Raw genomic sequence first — 16,399 nt, 5'->3', positions numbered from 1 at the left:
GTTTTTGTTTCTTCCCCGTGCAGATTTTACAGAGGAGAATAAACTGCAATAAAACATGGATGTGCCGAGTTTATTTCGTTTACCACCCGGTCTGATCGTCATTTCATTTTGGAACCAGTAAATATATATTGGGTTTCGCGTCATTTTAACCATCGTTCGCAAACGGGGAAATCCATTGAAACCTTTGCAATCTAACATATAAAATTTTTTTTTTTTAAAGTTACACATAAGCGAGTTTAGTCGTCGTCCCCCCCTCCCCTCCCCTCCCCTCTCAGATCATGTGACTACAAGCCAAATAATCCTATTATGTACAGCAGAGTGTAGGCAAGACACATCACACATTTTCAACACCTGCGGCCACAAATACAACGGAATGTGTCTGATGAGTCTGCCGGCCTGGCCTCACTGTTTGTCCGGCGTGTTGTTGACCAAAGGCCCGTACAGGCCGCTGGCATAGCTTTGCTCTTTGTGTAGCATTGTCCTGTCCCTTATCAGGTCGCTAAATGCATAGTCCATCGGAGGCCTAAAGCCCAAGGTGGGCATGAGCCCGGTGGTGGAGTAGGGCGTCATGAAGGCCAGTCCCCGGCTGTGCGCAGAGTAGGCCAGCCGCAGCGGGTTCAGTCCCAGGTGGGTGCCCAGCGGGTAGGTGCCGGGGTCTGCACCGAAGTGCGGGGCGTTTGGTTGAAGTGGAGAGAAAGCAGAGCGGTTACTCAGCGTCATAGCTCCGGGGAGCATTGGCCTGGTCGGGGCGGTTGTGGTTGAAGAAGCTGGCGAAGGCTGCTGCGCATTTTGGAGCATCCTCTCTGCCGTCCACGTCTCATCTGGCCCGGACTTGTTGGAACCCTGCGCGCCGCTGTTGTTGAGAATCTGCTCGATGGCCTGCACCACGTCTTTGCCACAGCCTTGCAGGACGAGCTCCAAGACGCTCCGTTTGTGGCTGGGAAACACTCGGGTCAGGATGTCGATGGCATTCATGTGCCGGGAGGCCGCGGAGGAAGGAGATGGTTCCTGCTCGTCTTTGTCTGTCTCAGACCCAGAATCCGAGCCCAGAGAGCTGACGGACCCGGGAGTTTCCTCTCCATCTTTTAAAGGCTTGGACACCGGTGAGCTGATGAAAGACTCACTGTCTCCATTCTCTGAACCCGAGCCTCCTCCATGACGGCCGTCTGGGGAGGAGATGCCCGGAGCCGAGTCGCCCTCAGTGGATGGCGGTTTCCCCACAGACTGCTGCGGGGTGGTTGACCCGGACAGCTGGCTCTTTGGGAATAACTCGTACTTCTGGATATTTGAATCTGCTGACACAGACATCAGTCGTTAGATGTGAGACTGAATGTGCCAAAGTTTTAAAGTTACAGTAGGGCACCAAACGCATAATGATAGACACAAGGGAGTCATTCAAAAGCTGAGGCTGACAGAAATAAACTATGAGATTTTCGGCCTGTAACAACAACAGATCATTAGTGTTTCTAACAGGCCTCGTGCCATACAGTGAATAATAATCAGTAATAATGGGGCCCAAGTCAGTGAGACAGCATTCTGACACTTATTGTACATTACAGTAATATGTTGTACAGTAATATGTTAACATCTAAAACCTGGAGTTTTTAAAAAAAATGATTACCAACCACACCTGCTCCAAAAGGCTCTTCTTCACCTGTTCTGTTAATGCGCATTAATGCTGCTCACCTGAGTTGCTCTCGCTGCTGACAGAACCAAACACTTCGTAGTTAGGACGAGGTGGAATGATGCCGTTGGCTGCGGCCAGGGCGAGTCCCTCTGCCGTTCCGTAGAGCAGCTGGAGCTCTCGCGCTTCGTTCTCCTCCTGCGCCTGCTGCCGCCTCAGCGCCACCTGCGCCGCCATCACCCGCTGCCTCTCCGCGATCAAGGTGCACTTGGCGCACATACAGTCCTTCCAGCGACAGTAGCGCTTGTGGCCCTTCAGCGCGGAGACCACGCCGTGGTTCCTGCAGCGGGCACACTTCGGCGTGCGCGGGTACTTGTCTGCGGCGCGCAGGAGAAGCGGAGGCCCGCGCAGCAGGTTCCCGGCCATGGACACAGGGATAGAGGCTGCTGCCGCTGCTGCTGCCGCCCCCGGGTGGACCTGAGAGGCTGAGGAGACCGTGGCGAGCTCAGGTCTCAGATCCATGTCCGTGTTCCTCACTCACTCAACGAAACAATTACTAAGCAAACGGCGCTGAACGGACGATGTATTTGAGTCAAACCAACTTTGAGCTGATCACATCTGCTCCGTGGCTCTCAACATCTCTGGGCAACAGGTGAAGTCAACGATTTCTACTACCTGCGAAAACTGCGATCGAAACTCTGATGGAAACTGTCCAAGGGATGCTGCCCGAGAAGCACAAAGTGTGACTAGAAACAGACGACTTTAAATCCGGGAAGAGTCGGAGCCGACAGAAGCGAGCAGTCCTCCTCGATATAAAGTTTAAAAAAGTGTCCAGGAGGAGTCGAGGTTGTTACTCGCCGCAGCCTGAGACACTAACTTCCTCCAGAGATCGTCAGTGGATACAGATCCCCCTCTCCTCTCTCTCTATTGTTGCTCCTACGTTTTCATTAGACAAATTTGACAACAATGTGGCGTCTGTCATTGGCCAAAGGGAGAAGGAGCCATCTGATTGGCTTGCCTCTTTTTTTTCAACAGTGTCCACCTGAGTTCCTTTTTTTCCCCCCAAATATCAAGTGTTAAGAATCTGAAGGGAGTTCCCGGAAAGCTCAAATCGATGCAGTGTGTATATTTTCAAAAAATGAATTTTATAGATTTTAAACAAGAGCCTGTTGTTCCATTAACTGAGGCAGGCTCGCAGGCGCCATCACGGTGAATGTCATGAACAATCACATATAAGCCTTGAATGAAGGAAGGGGCATTCTCACCCCTTTTAAGACCTTTTTTTTTTTGCTGTTGTTGTTTATTTCTTAAGAAATATTTTGTAACATGTGGCGACACCATTGTTAGGAAACAACATGGCTGTCTTTCCAACCGAAAAGCTCATACCTGTGCTGTTAGTCAGAGACTATTGTAAGACTTGCAATAAAAGATGAGGCGAGCCCGTAATCTCATCTGTAAGGTAAGTATCATTTATTTTGTTGCTCTAAGGGAATATTTTATGCTTAAGGGTAAATAAAATTAAATAAATTAATTAAAGACGGGCCGGTTGCATGACAGTTATTGGGTACAGGAAGTAAAGCTATGGATAAATGCTTAAATTATTATTTCACGGTTCAGTCGGCAACAGGAAAAAAAGAAAAAGATCTAAGGGGTTCAGATTCTAAAGAACAAACTCCGAGGAGCGACACGAGGCTTCCTGTTAAGAAAAAATAATTTCAAAATCGTTTGATCGAGAAATATTTAAGTTATATAAAATCTGCAACAAAACGAAATTAATTATTTTTGTTAAATAAATTTAATGTTTCTGCCTATTTCCGTTTTTTTTATTGTTATCATTTCAAGTTGTAAGCTATAACGTCCAATTTAGATGATCATAACTGTCGTTCACTTTTAATCTTCGCACTGGATTTTATTCGTTGATTTCTGTGTTATTAAATATGATCATTATTTGGTTTTAAATAGCGGTTTTTTTTTTGTTGTTTTGCTGCGACTGTAACGTTTGTCGGTTTGGTTCATCAGAGAAATGACTACATTGTTCCATCATATCTGAACGGAGTCAGTCATTTATTCTGAGCTTCATTCCTCAAATCTAAATCGGCCAAATTGCCAGAAATGACGGTCTTTACTGCGATTGTGTTAATAATAAAATAGTTTGATCCTTTTTTCCCTCCTTTGCGTAGTTTTCTTTATTATGACGAAATTCCAAAAAAAAGAGAAGCTTTTTAGATCTTTTTAAGAAGATAAATTACTGTAAAATATAATAAACTGCGATAGGATGTAGTGGTTTACATCAATATAAATAATTTGAATGAATATGACGTCAAAATGAATAATAGTAAGAATAATAATTACAATCATGATAATAATGATGATGTATTATATCAGTGTCAATGGTGAGTATTTGTTCCTTGTGATTCTTTATTCATTTTCTAGTTTTCACTTCCCACATTCAACACCTTCTGTGAAAATCAAGACTTTGCTCTGGGAACGGTGTCATCCTCCCATTGCCCTCTATTGTTAACTAACAGGCGATAATGCCGCCATGCAGCCAGAGATTTAAGGAGTCCACGACAGCGTCAAGCCACAAAAGGGCAACGCACGCGCGCGCGCGCGAGCCACCTGCTCGCCCGGCAGATAATTCATGCAGCTCTTCGGAGTTCAGATTAAAAAAGTTATAGATGTTGTCTTTAATCAACAATTGTTCGTACCTTGGAGGATGAAGCTGAAAAGAAAAAGGCTGCTCGGCGCGCGGCGGCAGCCCTGCCTCTCTCCCCTCCCAGGCTCATTGTTTACTTTCTGAATCACTGTAAGCAAATGCCATCTGTTTCCCTCGCTGCTGTCATCTGCACCTTAATTACCTATCCGACGGGCTAATAGAGACGATATTAAAACTACATCTTTTTGACATTCAAAGTAATTATCTTGCAACGGCGACGCTCTCGTGCGAACTACCATTCCCCATTTTCCATGTGCAACTGATAGCCGTTGATAGACAGATTTCCCCTCATGATGAGTGATTCAGGAAACAATAACCGCCCTGCACTTCTCATTAGACTGAGACAAAACGCAAAAGGAAAGCGATACATGCCCAAAGCATTTTGTCATTACGCGCAATTTTCACCAATAACAAAAGAATATCAGTGCCAATTACTTGAACTTGACACGTTTGTTTATTTGGTTGTTTCTATGCACGCAGCTTTTGAGGTTTCTGTAAAAAAAAAAAGTCTGAAGGTGTCCACTTTACACCTCTGGTTGATTTAACACAAATTCGAGTGTCTGGTTAAGCTGAGCCGAACGGAGAGTTCATTTCTGAACAAAAAATATGCATTTTGATAGGGATTAAGTTCACCATTATTCCTCCTGGTCCAATTAAAAATGCCCGCCGCGCAATTAAAAGTGACTGTGAAGCACTTAGAAAAATCCAACATTCTTTTAACCACTTCATTAGGCCTATGCATAAAAAAAAAAAAAAAAAAAAAAAAACTACGCGATGCTTTCATTTCTTTCAGGAAAGCTGCAGACGAGTGGGGTTTTAACACCCTTTTAAGATCACAACAAAGACCATGCTTGACCCAACATATGTAGCAGCATGTTTCCGCTGCCCCTGCACCCCGGTGCGGCTTTCTAGCGGCCTGTCCCACTGCCGCTGCCCCGCCTGCAGCCCGGCTGGGCCCGGATCCCCTCCCACGCTCTCCCGCTGCAGCAGCCGGCTCTATCACGCAGAGCCAGAGGTTAGAGTAGCAGTTAGACAAGGGGCCGCGGAGAAAAGAAACGCACGGGGGTTTTTCACTAAAGTATTTACACGCTTGACGGGCACACCGCGTATAGACCCCAGGCTTACAGACAAGAGGCTGTTAACCTGCCACTTCACACCAGCTCCACTGCGCCGCGGAAATGGATCAGGATAAATGCATTCCTTTAAAGGCAGAGTCAGGGGAGCAGTGAGGCCTGCACACACGTTTGGGGAAGTTTCTGAGCTGCGTTTTACACAATCCCAACAGTCACGTGCAAATCCACATAGAAACACGAACAGCTGCAGCTGTAGCCTTAATAAGCAGAATTTAGCCCGTCAAATATCGAAAAAATATGGCCTATTGATGATTTCTAATGGTTTTATAGGCGCTGATTACCTTCAAAGAGGGGATCATTTTCGTCCAGTGACCACTGAAAGTCATTTTAACATATGGAACACGTCAAGGCGTTAGATTTGTGCTTAATACCATATCAAAACAAACTCGTAAAAAAACGAGTCAAGAGATATATTGATGAGTAAAAAGTCCCAACATTTATCTTTGAAACAGATAAAACTAAAAGTGGAGCTGGTTTCTACTTGCAGCCTGCAAAAAGCCGGCCTCGCAAAAGTCAAAGGCAGCATGTGCTGAAGAGGCACTTGAGCTGAAAAGGCAGACAGAGGTCTCTCAAGCACCGCTCTTCACCCGCTAGAATAACACTTATTTGTAAATGGGGGATAACCCCGCGGTGGCGTATGAATATTTCAAAGATTTGAAGGGTCTCTGTCTGCCAAAGCTGTTGGCCACGACTCAGGCAGTTTCTCTCTCTCTCTCTCTCTCTCACACACACACTGAGACACAAACAGAAAATACGTTTTTGTGCCCCCGAGGTAGGTTGGCAGGGATTATCTTTGTTTAATGAATGGGCTACAAGTATTCATCAACACGGCGAGATTATTGGGCTCTCTTGCCCTCCATTCTGCGCGGACTATAGCGGCATATAACTCCAATGTGTGTGTGAGTGTGTGTGTGAGAGAGAGAGAGAGAGAGAAAGGACAGAGACAGACCTACACACTGCGGCCAATTAAAATGCACTCTCCCCTGCTCTATCCCTCCACATCTGCCTCCTTTTCTCCACCAACGAATGGCACAGAAAAGAAGGAAGCTCATGAATAGGCGCTCATTGAGATCACAGATGGAGTATGGCTTTCTTTTTGCTAGAAATTTGAGAAACACCATTGTCCCCAATCAAAACTCAATGTGTTCGCCTACAATGGTGCCGGCTTTGAGCTGCGCCGCTTCAATTGGCCTTGTTTTTGAAACTTGAAGTGTTCAGCACAAAGACTTGGCCTTCCTGGATGTCACCAGGGTGTGTGTGTGTGTGTGTGCGTGCGCGCGCGTGTCCATAAAAGGAAAGAGAGAGAGAGAAGGGGGCGAAAACACAATTAATATGAAGCTGTAATTACGCCCCTTCACGCCGCTGCACCCATTCAGGACCCCACTGGCCCATTTATTGCTTTATCCCATGCGGCTGATAATCCGAATACCACAGGTTTTTATAAGGCCTCTGTGGCGCGTTCAGGAGACAGATCTGAGGGGTCCAGTGAGGAACATTGCTATAAATAAACGGAGCAACAGGCCGACAGAGGCCGAGGGATGCTGCCATGAGACATTTTTTAAACGCGGCGAGGTAACGCTCCAATGAATTAGACGCTACCGTTTTTTATCCCCCCTTCCTAATTAATAATTCCTTTATTTGCGCTCTAAGAACAAGCCGAGAGCTGTGCTGGGATTTTTAGTGTTACCTAATTTCCTCCTACCCCCCCCCCCCCCCCCCCACTAAACCGGTTAATGAGCCTAAAGACACAAGCCTTCTATTAAGTCAGAAATCTACATTACGTTATGATTATACCTGCCAAAAACATTTTACATGTTAGTTTTCTTCTTCTTTTTTTTTTTGATACAGTGATGATAAATTAACTTTACTGTAAAAAAATAAAATAAAAAAATAAAAAAAATAAAAGCGTCACTTCATTAAGCCAAACCTTTATTATTATTATTATGAAACTTGAAATCTGCTCGTAAAACATTTTAGAATGAAAAACAAAATTACGTATTTTTTTCTTTTTAATCTCGCTTTAATAAGTGCAGGTGGTAGCTTTCCTCCATAACTGTTGTTATGATCCAGTGGTAGCCCCTCCTGAAGATTTTAATCGAGTAAAGAGTAACATAATATAATAATAATAATAATAATAATAACAATAACGATAATGATAATAATAATAATAATAATAATAATAATAATAATAATAATAATAATAATAATAATAATAATAATAATGGCATCACATATGAACCCTGCTGACCTGCTATGCCTTAAACGTAAGATCAACCTTATTGTGATACTGTCTGCACAGCAGGGGCTGTGGTCAGCTAAAACTCTGGAGAAATTTGATCATTAGTAAAGGAACGGAACTTAATGTTTGGGGTCTATTCGGTGGGAAGATGAGCTGTAAGTCTTATAGCGATTTAAACTATAACCTTTCAGGACTAAAGCCATGAGAAATGAACAAATTACACAATTTCAATATTTGATGATAAACACCAAATCATAAGGGCTAATCTTGCCTAGACCAAAGGCCGACGTGTACTGGCGAAAAATCCTGATCTCTACAAATCACAAGAAGAAGAGGGAGAAGGAGAAAGGCCCGAGTCTATTAATTTAGGATGATAACCCTGCATGTGGTTGCTATGCCTTTGCTCACACTGACACTGGCTCTGTGGGGCAAACAGAGTAACAGAATGGAAAGAAAAGGTCCTAAATAATGAGAAAAGGAAAATATCATTAAGTCTGCATTTATTTACCCACTTGTTGCTTTCTCTCCCCCGATTGTTATTTCATCAAACAAGGCTGGTATATTTTCTCAATTTCCCCTAATAGCGACAAGTAAAATGGATTTAGTTTGGAGGACAAAAACTTCAGCATTCAAGTTGGAGCACAGTTTAAAAAAAGATGGAAGCCTAAATGTTGAAGCTTTTCATTCGTTTAAAGCAATTTTCAAAGCCAAACCTAATCAGATTTGTTACAAGGCCGCAAAAAAAAAAGAAAAAAAAAAAAAAAAAAGAAGGAGTGTTTTGTGTCTTCAAGATAAAAATCAAAGGCTCTCCGTGTCCATTGTGTCACTAACAAACAAAAGTGTGAAGAGAAGGAGACAGAGAGGCAGAGATGACCCTCCTTTTGTGCCCACCCAACAGTTTAAGCTGCATAGATTCTGTTTCTTTGGGCAGAGCCGGCGTCTCTGAGAAAGTAAACTTGGGGTGACCCTCCAGGTTAGGCCAGTCTGGGATATGGGCGAAGATCCTGTGATTCAAGGAGCCACTGTGCTCAGAGATCTCAGTGGGTCCTACTTCAAAAGGAGGGAGGAGAGATCACTCAGGAATTTTGTTCCCTCGCCAGTGGGCTGCATTCTTGACCCTGGCGGGGCTGGTTAAACATCATGGACGCTTTCCTCTTTTGTCGTCGGAGAATCAAGACAGCAACCCGATGTTGCCACCGCTGAATCTGTGATGGTGAGGAGGGGAGGGGGGGGCTGCAGAATGAGCTCATTAGCACACAGGTCGGTGTCCGATTTAAAGGGTGCTGCTTAGACAGGCACCGATTAAGACATCCACCCTAAGTCTGTGCACAGAAAACACTTGACACTACACAAATTTGCCAATTTAATCTCTGATACGGTTTAAAATGCCAGAACAGCTAACCTGTATTTTCCCTATTAATCATTTGCTACAAATCCTTTAGTTTCATCTGTAAAATCGTTTGATAAACCCAAGTTCACGTCGTCATGTGGCCACATAAAGATCTCACATTAAAGATGTTGAAACAAAGAAATAAGACCAAAACTGCAACGAAACATAACAGGTGGAACGAGCCCTGCCTACTACCTGGTGTTAGCGGGTCTGGAGGTTCAGATTACCCACATTTTTGTATAAATCTGTTAGATTTAACTCTTAATTTTGCTTTCGTCGGTAAAAGGTTACTTAATCTTGACAACAGAAATTTGTGTTACACAACAGTTAAAAAAAACAAAAAACAGAACAGAAATAACTCCTGACAAGTTCGGTCAGGTATGAGAGTGGAATATCATTATGTCTCACAGGCATTTCCGACTCCATCACCATCATCGGCTGCAGTGGCACAAAATGAACATGCTTGTGCAGATTTCATTCATGATAGAAACTGTAATCTCACAGTTGAGAGGAGCTGCAGTATGTGCTCTGCTCCATGGGGAACACACTCTGACAGAGAGGTGGAGATGCACCTGTCTGCCTCCTTCATACACACACACTTAGCTTCACGCTTACTGAGCTCCTCATCCTGTTCTGACCTCACCCTCGCCCGGAGCCGCATGTGTCAGTGCAGCTAACACACACACACACACACACACACATACGACTCTGCAGCAAACTCAATGATCCATGTCCACCCCATATCTAACAAATGTCATCCAAAGACATTTAACTTTTGCCCTTAAACCTTCAGAAAAGTTCAGCATTTGTCGTGAACTTAAAGGAGCGAGGACTCTCACTGGTCACTTTGAGAGGCTCTTTGCTGACTTTTACCGTCGTGTTTGGCAGAACTGGGGATCTACACTGCTGTATTTGGGTTTCTGATGCGCAGCGGTTTCGCCAAGGTGCCACAGCAAAGACTGGAACACCTCAGCTGTGAAACTAATAGTGATTATAGGGCTCCCTTCATCCGTGCCAAAGCCAGAGGAAAGGGGGCTCCGTCTTCAAATCCCCAAGAGGGGAGTTCTTAGAAAAGCTTCAAATTTGTCACATTACACTTTTGCAAACAAAATCGATACCAGATTCATTCTGAATGCAGAGATATACCACAGCACTTTGTGTCTAAGCATTTAGGGGTCCCAATGGAGGCCTGATGAATTACTTTCTATTACTCATGCAAAACTAGACAAAAACAGAAACACCTCCTGTAAAATATAGATATTCTCTATTATGACTTTGTCACATCCTCCCTCCAAATGCAGCGGCATGCAAGTCTATTAAAACTCATCTTTGAGTGAATAATTTGGTGAGTAAAAGCTGACAAAATCTCCATGGACATCTGATAATTCTGAGACAGATTAGTGTAATTTTTGCTTTTAACCTTTTAGTTCTCAGGGCTCCGTCTTACTCAAATGGCAGGTGATGCAAATTCTCAAGTTTTATAAACTGTTAATAGCTCAACGTTTACCCCACAAATCAGCCACGGGCTCTTCCAAGCAGCTGTCTAGCCGTCTGAAATCTTAAAACTTTATATCTACAAAGCAGGAGAACGCTACGACATAAGAGGAAAACATCTTCAGGTTGCTGTTTCCTCATTCTGTGACGCAATTAAGAAATTACAGCTGAGACCAGGAACAGTTTCCCCGAAAACTGCTTATAGGACTGCCAGAAACACAGGTCAAAATACCATTTTAGATGCAGCTCATAGAAATATGAGCTGCATCTAAAAGCCTTAGCAGGAACCTGCTTTATGAACGCAAGCCTGGTGGTGTGATTAAAACATTACGATTTGGTTGTAGTGAGGGAAAGGTGTTTGGAGGAAAAAGGATGCTGAACTGAAAAGAGCACCAAGATCTCAGTTCTGGGTTTGTGTTCCAGCTGAAACCAGAACAGCACGGCTATCCTTGATACACCTCAAAATCTATGGGGGTCAACCATGAGACGAGCAAACTGGAGATCCTAATCTCCAATGATCCTCTTTGTCCTCTGACATCACACTTCTGTGGACAGGACTGAAAAAGAGCACTTGGAAAAGAGCTAAAGCATCTCTCAGAGCACTTTTGCAGGAAGAATGGTTGAAAATTCATTTTTCTTACAAGCAGTGGTAGTCCCTGGGTGATATCTATCCTGGGAGAGTTGAAGCTTAGCTTTTTCCACCACTTGTTTAAACGGAAACAGTCATTTGTGCTACTTAGGGTGCTAAAACTTTGTTTCTGCGACTGTACCGACTGAGAAACGAGAACAAAAATGTAGCAGTTTCTGATAAACAAAGAGGGAAATATAACTGGAGAGGACTTGTTGCGCTGCATTTCCTTCTCATAATCTCTCTTCAGCCTTGGGCAACATCTCCTGTCTGGTCCAACCCGTGGAAGTGTGGCTGACTGAGCGCGTTAGGTCGACTCACTCCTTGCGTGAGAAACGAGACAGCCGCAGCAAACTGACGAAGGAACACACTCACACTTGAGAAATGTTTCTGGAATATTTGGATCACTTGTGCGATTTCTTTCTGCTTGAGACCTTTCAAACGCTTTTATCTTCCTACAACACCACTGAATGAAACTGAGCAGTCAAAGCGATCAGTAAATTTCACTCCAAAGGATTAAGTTGAAGACCATTGAAAAATGATCAGAATCTCTGGATTCTATAATTACAGTTGAATAATCATTAAATAAAACCTTATTATGTGCAGAGTCACAGATTAAGTGCAAAAGTTTGACTTTTTCATACTGAATTCAAATGTTCTGCCTCTTGTTACATGCAGTGAAAGTATTAGCACTATTTTCTTTTTTTTTTTTTTTTTTTAAAACACGGTCCCCAGAACAAATTAAAAAAAAAAGATTAATCCTTGGTTGATACTTTGATCCCACTGCCACTGAACAGTGCCACCAGTACGGAAGAGAAAACCGTCAAATAGAACCGGTTAAACGGAAGTCGAGTGCATTTCAGCGCGCGTTGCGCCCACCTTTCCTCGTGCAAAGCCTCATCACAACCCAGGTGTGAGCGATTATTGACGAGGGAGCCGCATTTTGCCTGAAGAACTTTGTTTACGGTGCGCTCTCTGATGGGGTTGACGAACGACGCCTTTAGCCGACAGAGGAGCCCCGATGCAGATGGAGGCGTAAGCCTGTGTGATCTCTCCTCGCTGGAGGCACAGAATTGTGTGGCTGATATTAACCAGGTGGTGCGAGAGGGAGGATATTAAAACATTTGTTAAGAGAAATGTGGGGAAGACATTACAAAACAATCTCCGGCTCCTGGTTCCTAGGTTTTATATGACATTATGCGCTTTTCCCCCCATTTCTAATCAATGACTTGTCAAATGAAGATTTGGATGCCTTTTGGCATAACTTCAGAGAATTTGAGGATTTTTGGTTTTTAAATGACAGGCAAAAGCAAGACGACATGTGCATGTGTGTGACAAGTTGTTTTAAACAGATTTCTGGGCGAGACAAAAAGGATGTTCATATATATTTTATAGAATGTATATCAAACTAAAACTAATACAGCATCAAACTTAAAAAGGATCAAGAGAAAGAAAAAAAAAAAAGGAAAACTGAGCAATCTACTGGCTTGTGGAGCAGTGAATGTTAAAATCAGAGGGAGCAGAGACTGCAGGGGTGGCTGCAAAGGCTGCAGGTTTCACACCAAGTCCTGCAGCGGACTGACAGAGAGGGACAGAGAGTGGACTTTGGGCAGGGTTAAGGGATGAATACAGGAGGCGGTCCAGCTTTCGCAGGACAGCATCTCTTCTTCAAGTTACTTACATTTTTTTTTCTTTCAAATTTTATTTCAAACACAAAAACAACGTTCTAAAAAAAACAAAAAGAAAAAAAGAAAAAAAAAAGCAGCCTTGGTGTGTTAAATGAGGAAACGGGGGAAGAAGTCTTTGTCTTTTTATTTATTTATTTTTTTTATCCTGTGACAAAGATTTGTCCACTCAGTCTCTCGATGCTGCGATTGTTCTGTGTTGGTGTTGTGAGAGAGAACCATGACACGTACGTTTGGAAACGTGAAGTTGTGAAGTGTGTGAAGAGTTGAGAGAGAGAGAGAGAGAGACAGAGGAACTGGGACATCAATGTTTGGCTGTGTGCTTGTGATACTGTCTTTGCTCCTCCGTGCAACACATGTACACCAGGCATTCGTGTACCACGACCAGGCCGACGGCAGAGAAGCTTATTTGCGCTTGTGTGTCACTGGATGTGCATGCCAGTGTGCGTATGTATGTCTGAGAGATTGGTGTGTGTGTCTGTGTGTTTGAGTGTGAGTGTACTGTAGGCCCAGATTGTGGGGAAGGGGCCATGCTCAGTGACTAGTGTGCGCCCAGCCAGTTCAGTCAGTCAGTCACTGGGTCCTCTCAGCTGTCAGAGGGCCAGCTCCTACTCTTTAGCCTCCAGGAAGAGCGTCTCCTGAGGAAACAACTTGGCCTCCAGCAGAGTTGAGCCTGGATCCAACTGGGTGATCTGAGCAGATAAAAGGGGTGAACATTAGACTGTCATCCAGCAAAGGCTTGATACAAGCAAATGATTCATTTCATTGTCAGCTGCTGGAAAACCAGAGCAAAACGTTTCAGCCCAAAACGGAAAGATTTTACATGTGCAAAGACAAAAAAAGACAAAATTTCAGAAGACGGACAAAGATAAAAATGTAACAAAACATTGACAATTTTCAGCAAAACCACGATCACATCGATTTAAAACCATCCCGAACCGACCCGCTCATTACGAGGAAGAAGCAGCCGTCTGAGATCAGTTCAACCACCCGATTACTTCCTCAGGTTTTAAGTCAGCTGGGGCACTGAAAATCCTCTGCGACTGAGGAACAGTGTAGCCTTGGTGCTGCAGTCATTCACTGTGCGTTTGTGTTTGCACGAGAGTGTGAACCGTGTGTATTATTCTAACACCGTGTTTGGAAAAAAAGTTTAAGCAGTAATGTGAGCAGCAAGAGTTCTGTTCCCCTAAGAGGACAGTGAAGTTTGTTTTCCTACAAAGGCTCCAATCCAGAGCAAACTAATGAAGGTTACAGGACAGGAGAGTGTGTGTGTGTGTGTGTGTGTGTGTGAGAGAGGCAGAGTAGAGGGAACTGAGAAGAGCAGTCTGTGTTTTTATTGGCTATTAATGACTAATTTCAGCTGTGGAAAAGTACAGAAACATTTTACTTGTGTTGAAAACTACACAATAGCAATTGTGTGACGGGACAGAAATAATGCTGTACCACCCACAACGCAGCTGATTGAGTTAGCTAACACGACCTATGTTTTTGAAAACAGGACAATCTGACTCTCTCTCACACCCACCACCCCTGTGGGCCTCTTAGCTTATGTGAGCTAATCACTAGAGGGGTAGTGTTACATCGGGCCAATCTAACACCTGGGCTGAATGGGCGAGGTGGTGTGACACCGAGATGTGTCCAGGGCTTATCTGATGACTGCTGCATCAGCCCCTCTGATTAGGAATCCCCCTCTAACCTCGCAGTGGGATAATTAGCCGCCACTCTGTACCTGCTGTAGAAGGTTGGAGGGCAAGCCGAGCGCTGTAAAGGTCGGCCTTCCAACAAGCAAAGTGCCAAGTCTCCCACAGAGTGTTGAAGGGAATAAACTGTGACCTCTGACCTTGAACTGAACCACGGCTTCACCAACGCTCGCCTTCCACTGGGTAAAGAAAACCCGTCTGACCATTCTAATGAGTCATCTCTAAATGTCGTTATTCTCACAAAGACAGCCTCTGATTTAAATCATTTTCAAGTTTCATCTATTTGTGTATTTCATTTTAAAAGAATTAAAGAAGTTCCTCATAGTTCCAACTTGCTGGAAAGAGGGCAAGTGAATTATGGGAAGGTGAGGATATCAGCACCAGATAACCTTTCTATCTCCCAGAGGTGTTTGGAGATGTCACACCATGTGCAAAATGGGATCTTTGACTCTGACGTTTTTACATCTCCTTGCCCTCATTTCAATGTGTCATTTAGACTCTTGACTTCTCAGCAGGGTCCCATGGAGCTTGGTGCAAGCAGGGAGGGGCTGCCACATCATCCCCATACCCCTCACCTAGTCAACCGCCTGACAGCACAGTTGGGGGTGAGATGCCATGAACAGAGCGTGTGTGTTGAGGGTGTATGTGTGTGTGTGTGTGTAGTTGCTGCAAACATATTCCTTCCCAACAGTGGGGAGAAGCGACCAACGGGGCCGCTCTGTTCCTTTTTCCCACCTCAGGAGCAGCGCGTCACCAATGGCTGCCATGCTAATGAACCCGACAGGCTGTCATGACACCACAGCATCAGGTAGGAGTAAATGAGGCTTTGGGGTGGAGCAGGTGTGTGTGCAGACGTGTGTCTGTGGACCGAATGCGAGTGTGTGCGCAGTTGTGGGTTTTCAGAGGAAAAATCGGGATGAGGGGTTTGTGCTCGTAGGCGCACCAGGGAGAGAGCAGCATCTGACTCTGAAAAAGAAAGCAGGGAAACAAGATGCCACACTGACACAGGAGACGGGCACCATCGGTGATTGTTTACATTGTTATCCAATTAACAGACCATAAGCGTGGAGGCATCTGTCAACAAACAAAGCTGTTGTTTTTCCTCTGCTCTGCCTAAGCCATATCCTCTCCTCCTCTGCCTACACAGCCATGCATGCATACATGCATCCATACATGAAGCAGACACAGCCCAGCTCTGTTCTGCAGCTTGCTTTTAACCTTGGGTCAACACATTTCCTGTAAAGGCAAGCAAACATATGATCAGAATAAGTTCATTGTTTAAAAGATTAAATTACGTTCGGAAGACTTTTCCCCAAGAAAAGAATAGTTAGAAAAATAACATCTGGCTGTAACAAACAACTGGAGAAAAAAAAATAATCCCACAAAGGAAAAGAATAAGAACTGAATTAAACTCCATCTACCTGAAGTCAGCCTTGTAGAGAACGTATTATAACTGTGGCTCTTCGCCTGACAAACCCATTACAGGCAAAATGTTTAAAACTCCACGCAAACAAAAAGACAGATGGTTGTTTTCGCTAATCTCTGATATCTTATCTTCCCTCACGACAAAATATTCTGCTAAAATCCACCCTGCGTGTTTGTCCCAAATCAGCAGATTTCAACACAGTTAAAACCGCATAATTAGCAATTAATGTGAAGTTTAAAATAAACACCTCGATTGTGAGTCACTTGATTCAAATGAATAAAACACACTGATAACAGAGGAGGCGACACTAAGCAACGCTCAGCCGTGAAAGAAAAGAAAGGGAAAATAAACACAGGCCCTCAAG

The 16,399-nt window shown here is 44.0% G+C and overlaps 2 protein-coding genes across 2 annotated transcripts in view; both read right to left on the bottom strand.

The window, feature by feature from the left end:
* Positions 1 to 271: 271 nt before the first annotated feature.
* Positions 272 to 2,944, bottom strand: dmrta2 (DMRT-like family A2). The gene is made up of 2 exons (XM_072388694.1): positions 1,687 to 2,944; positions 272 to 1,292 (listed from the first exon to the last, which is right to left on the bottom strand). Exons 1-2 carry the CDS (start codon positions 2,144 to 2,146, stop codon positions 403 to 405), a joined length of 1,350 nt encoding a protein of 449 aa, XP_072244795.1. The 5' UTR covers positions 2,147 to 2,944; the 3' UTR covers positions 272 to 402.
* A 10,082-nt stretch (positions 2,945 to 13,026) lies between these two features.
* The window catches only part of faf1 (Fas (TNFRSF6) associated factor 1), a 55,312-nt gene continuing 51,939 nt past the window's right edge, over positions 13,027 to 16,399 (bottom strand). Inside the window, exon 19 of the mRNA XM_072389558.1 lies at positions 13,027 to 13,601. Coding sequence (XP_072245659.1) covers positions 13,518 to 13,601 — 84 coding nt within the window. The 3' untranslated portion in view covers positions 13,027 to 13,517. The remainder of the gene's footprint in view (positions 13,602 to 16,399) is intronic.

This window comes from Leuresthes tenuis, unplaced genomic scaffold (assembly GCF_036924035.1).
Source record: "Leuresthes tenuis unplaced genomic scaffold, fLeuTen1.0.hap1 SCAF_7, whole genome shotgun sequence".
NCBI classification, from domain to species: Eukaryota; Metazoa; Chordata; class Actinopteri; order Atheriniformes; family Atherinopsidae; genus Leuresthes; species Leuresthes tenuis.
The sequence above is the reverse complement of the archived record's forward strand: the minus strand, read 5'-3'. Positions and strand labels throughout refer to the sequence as shown.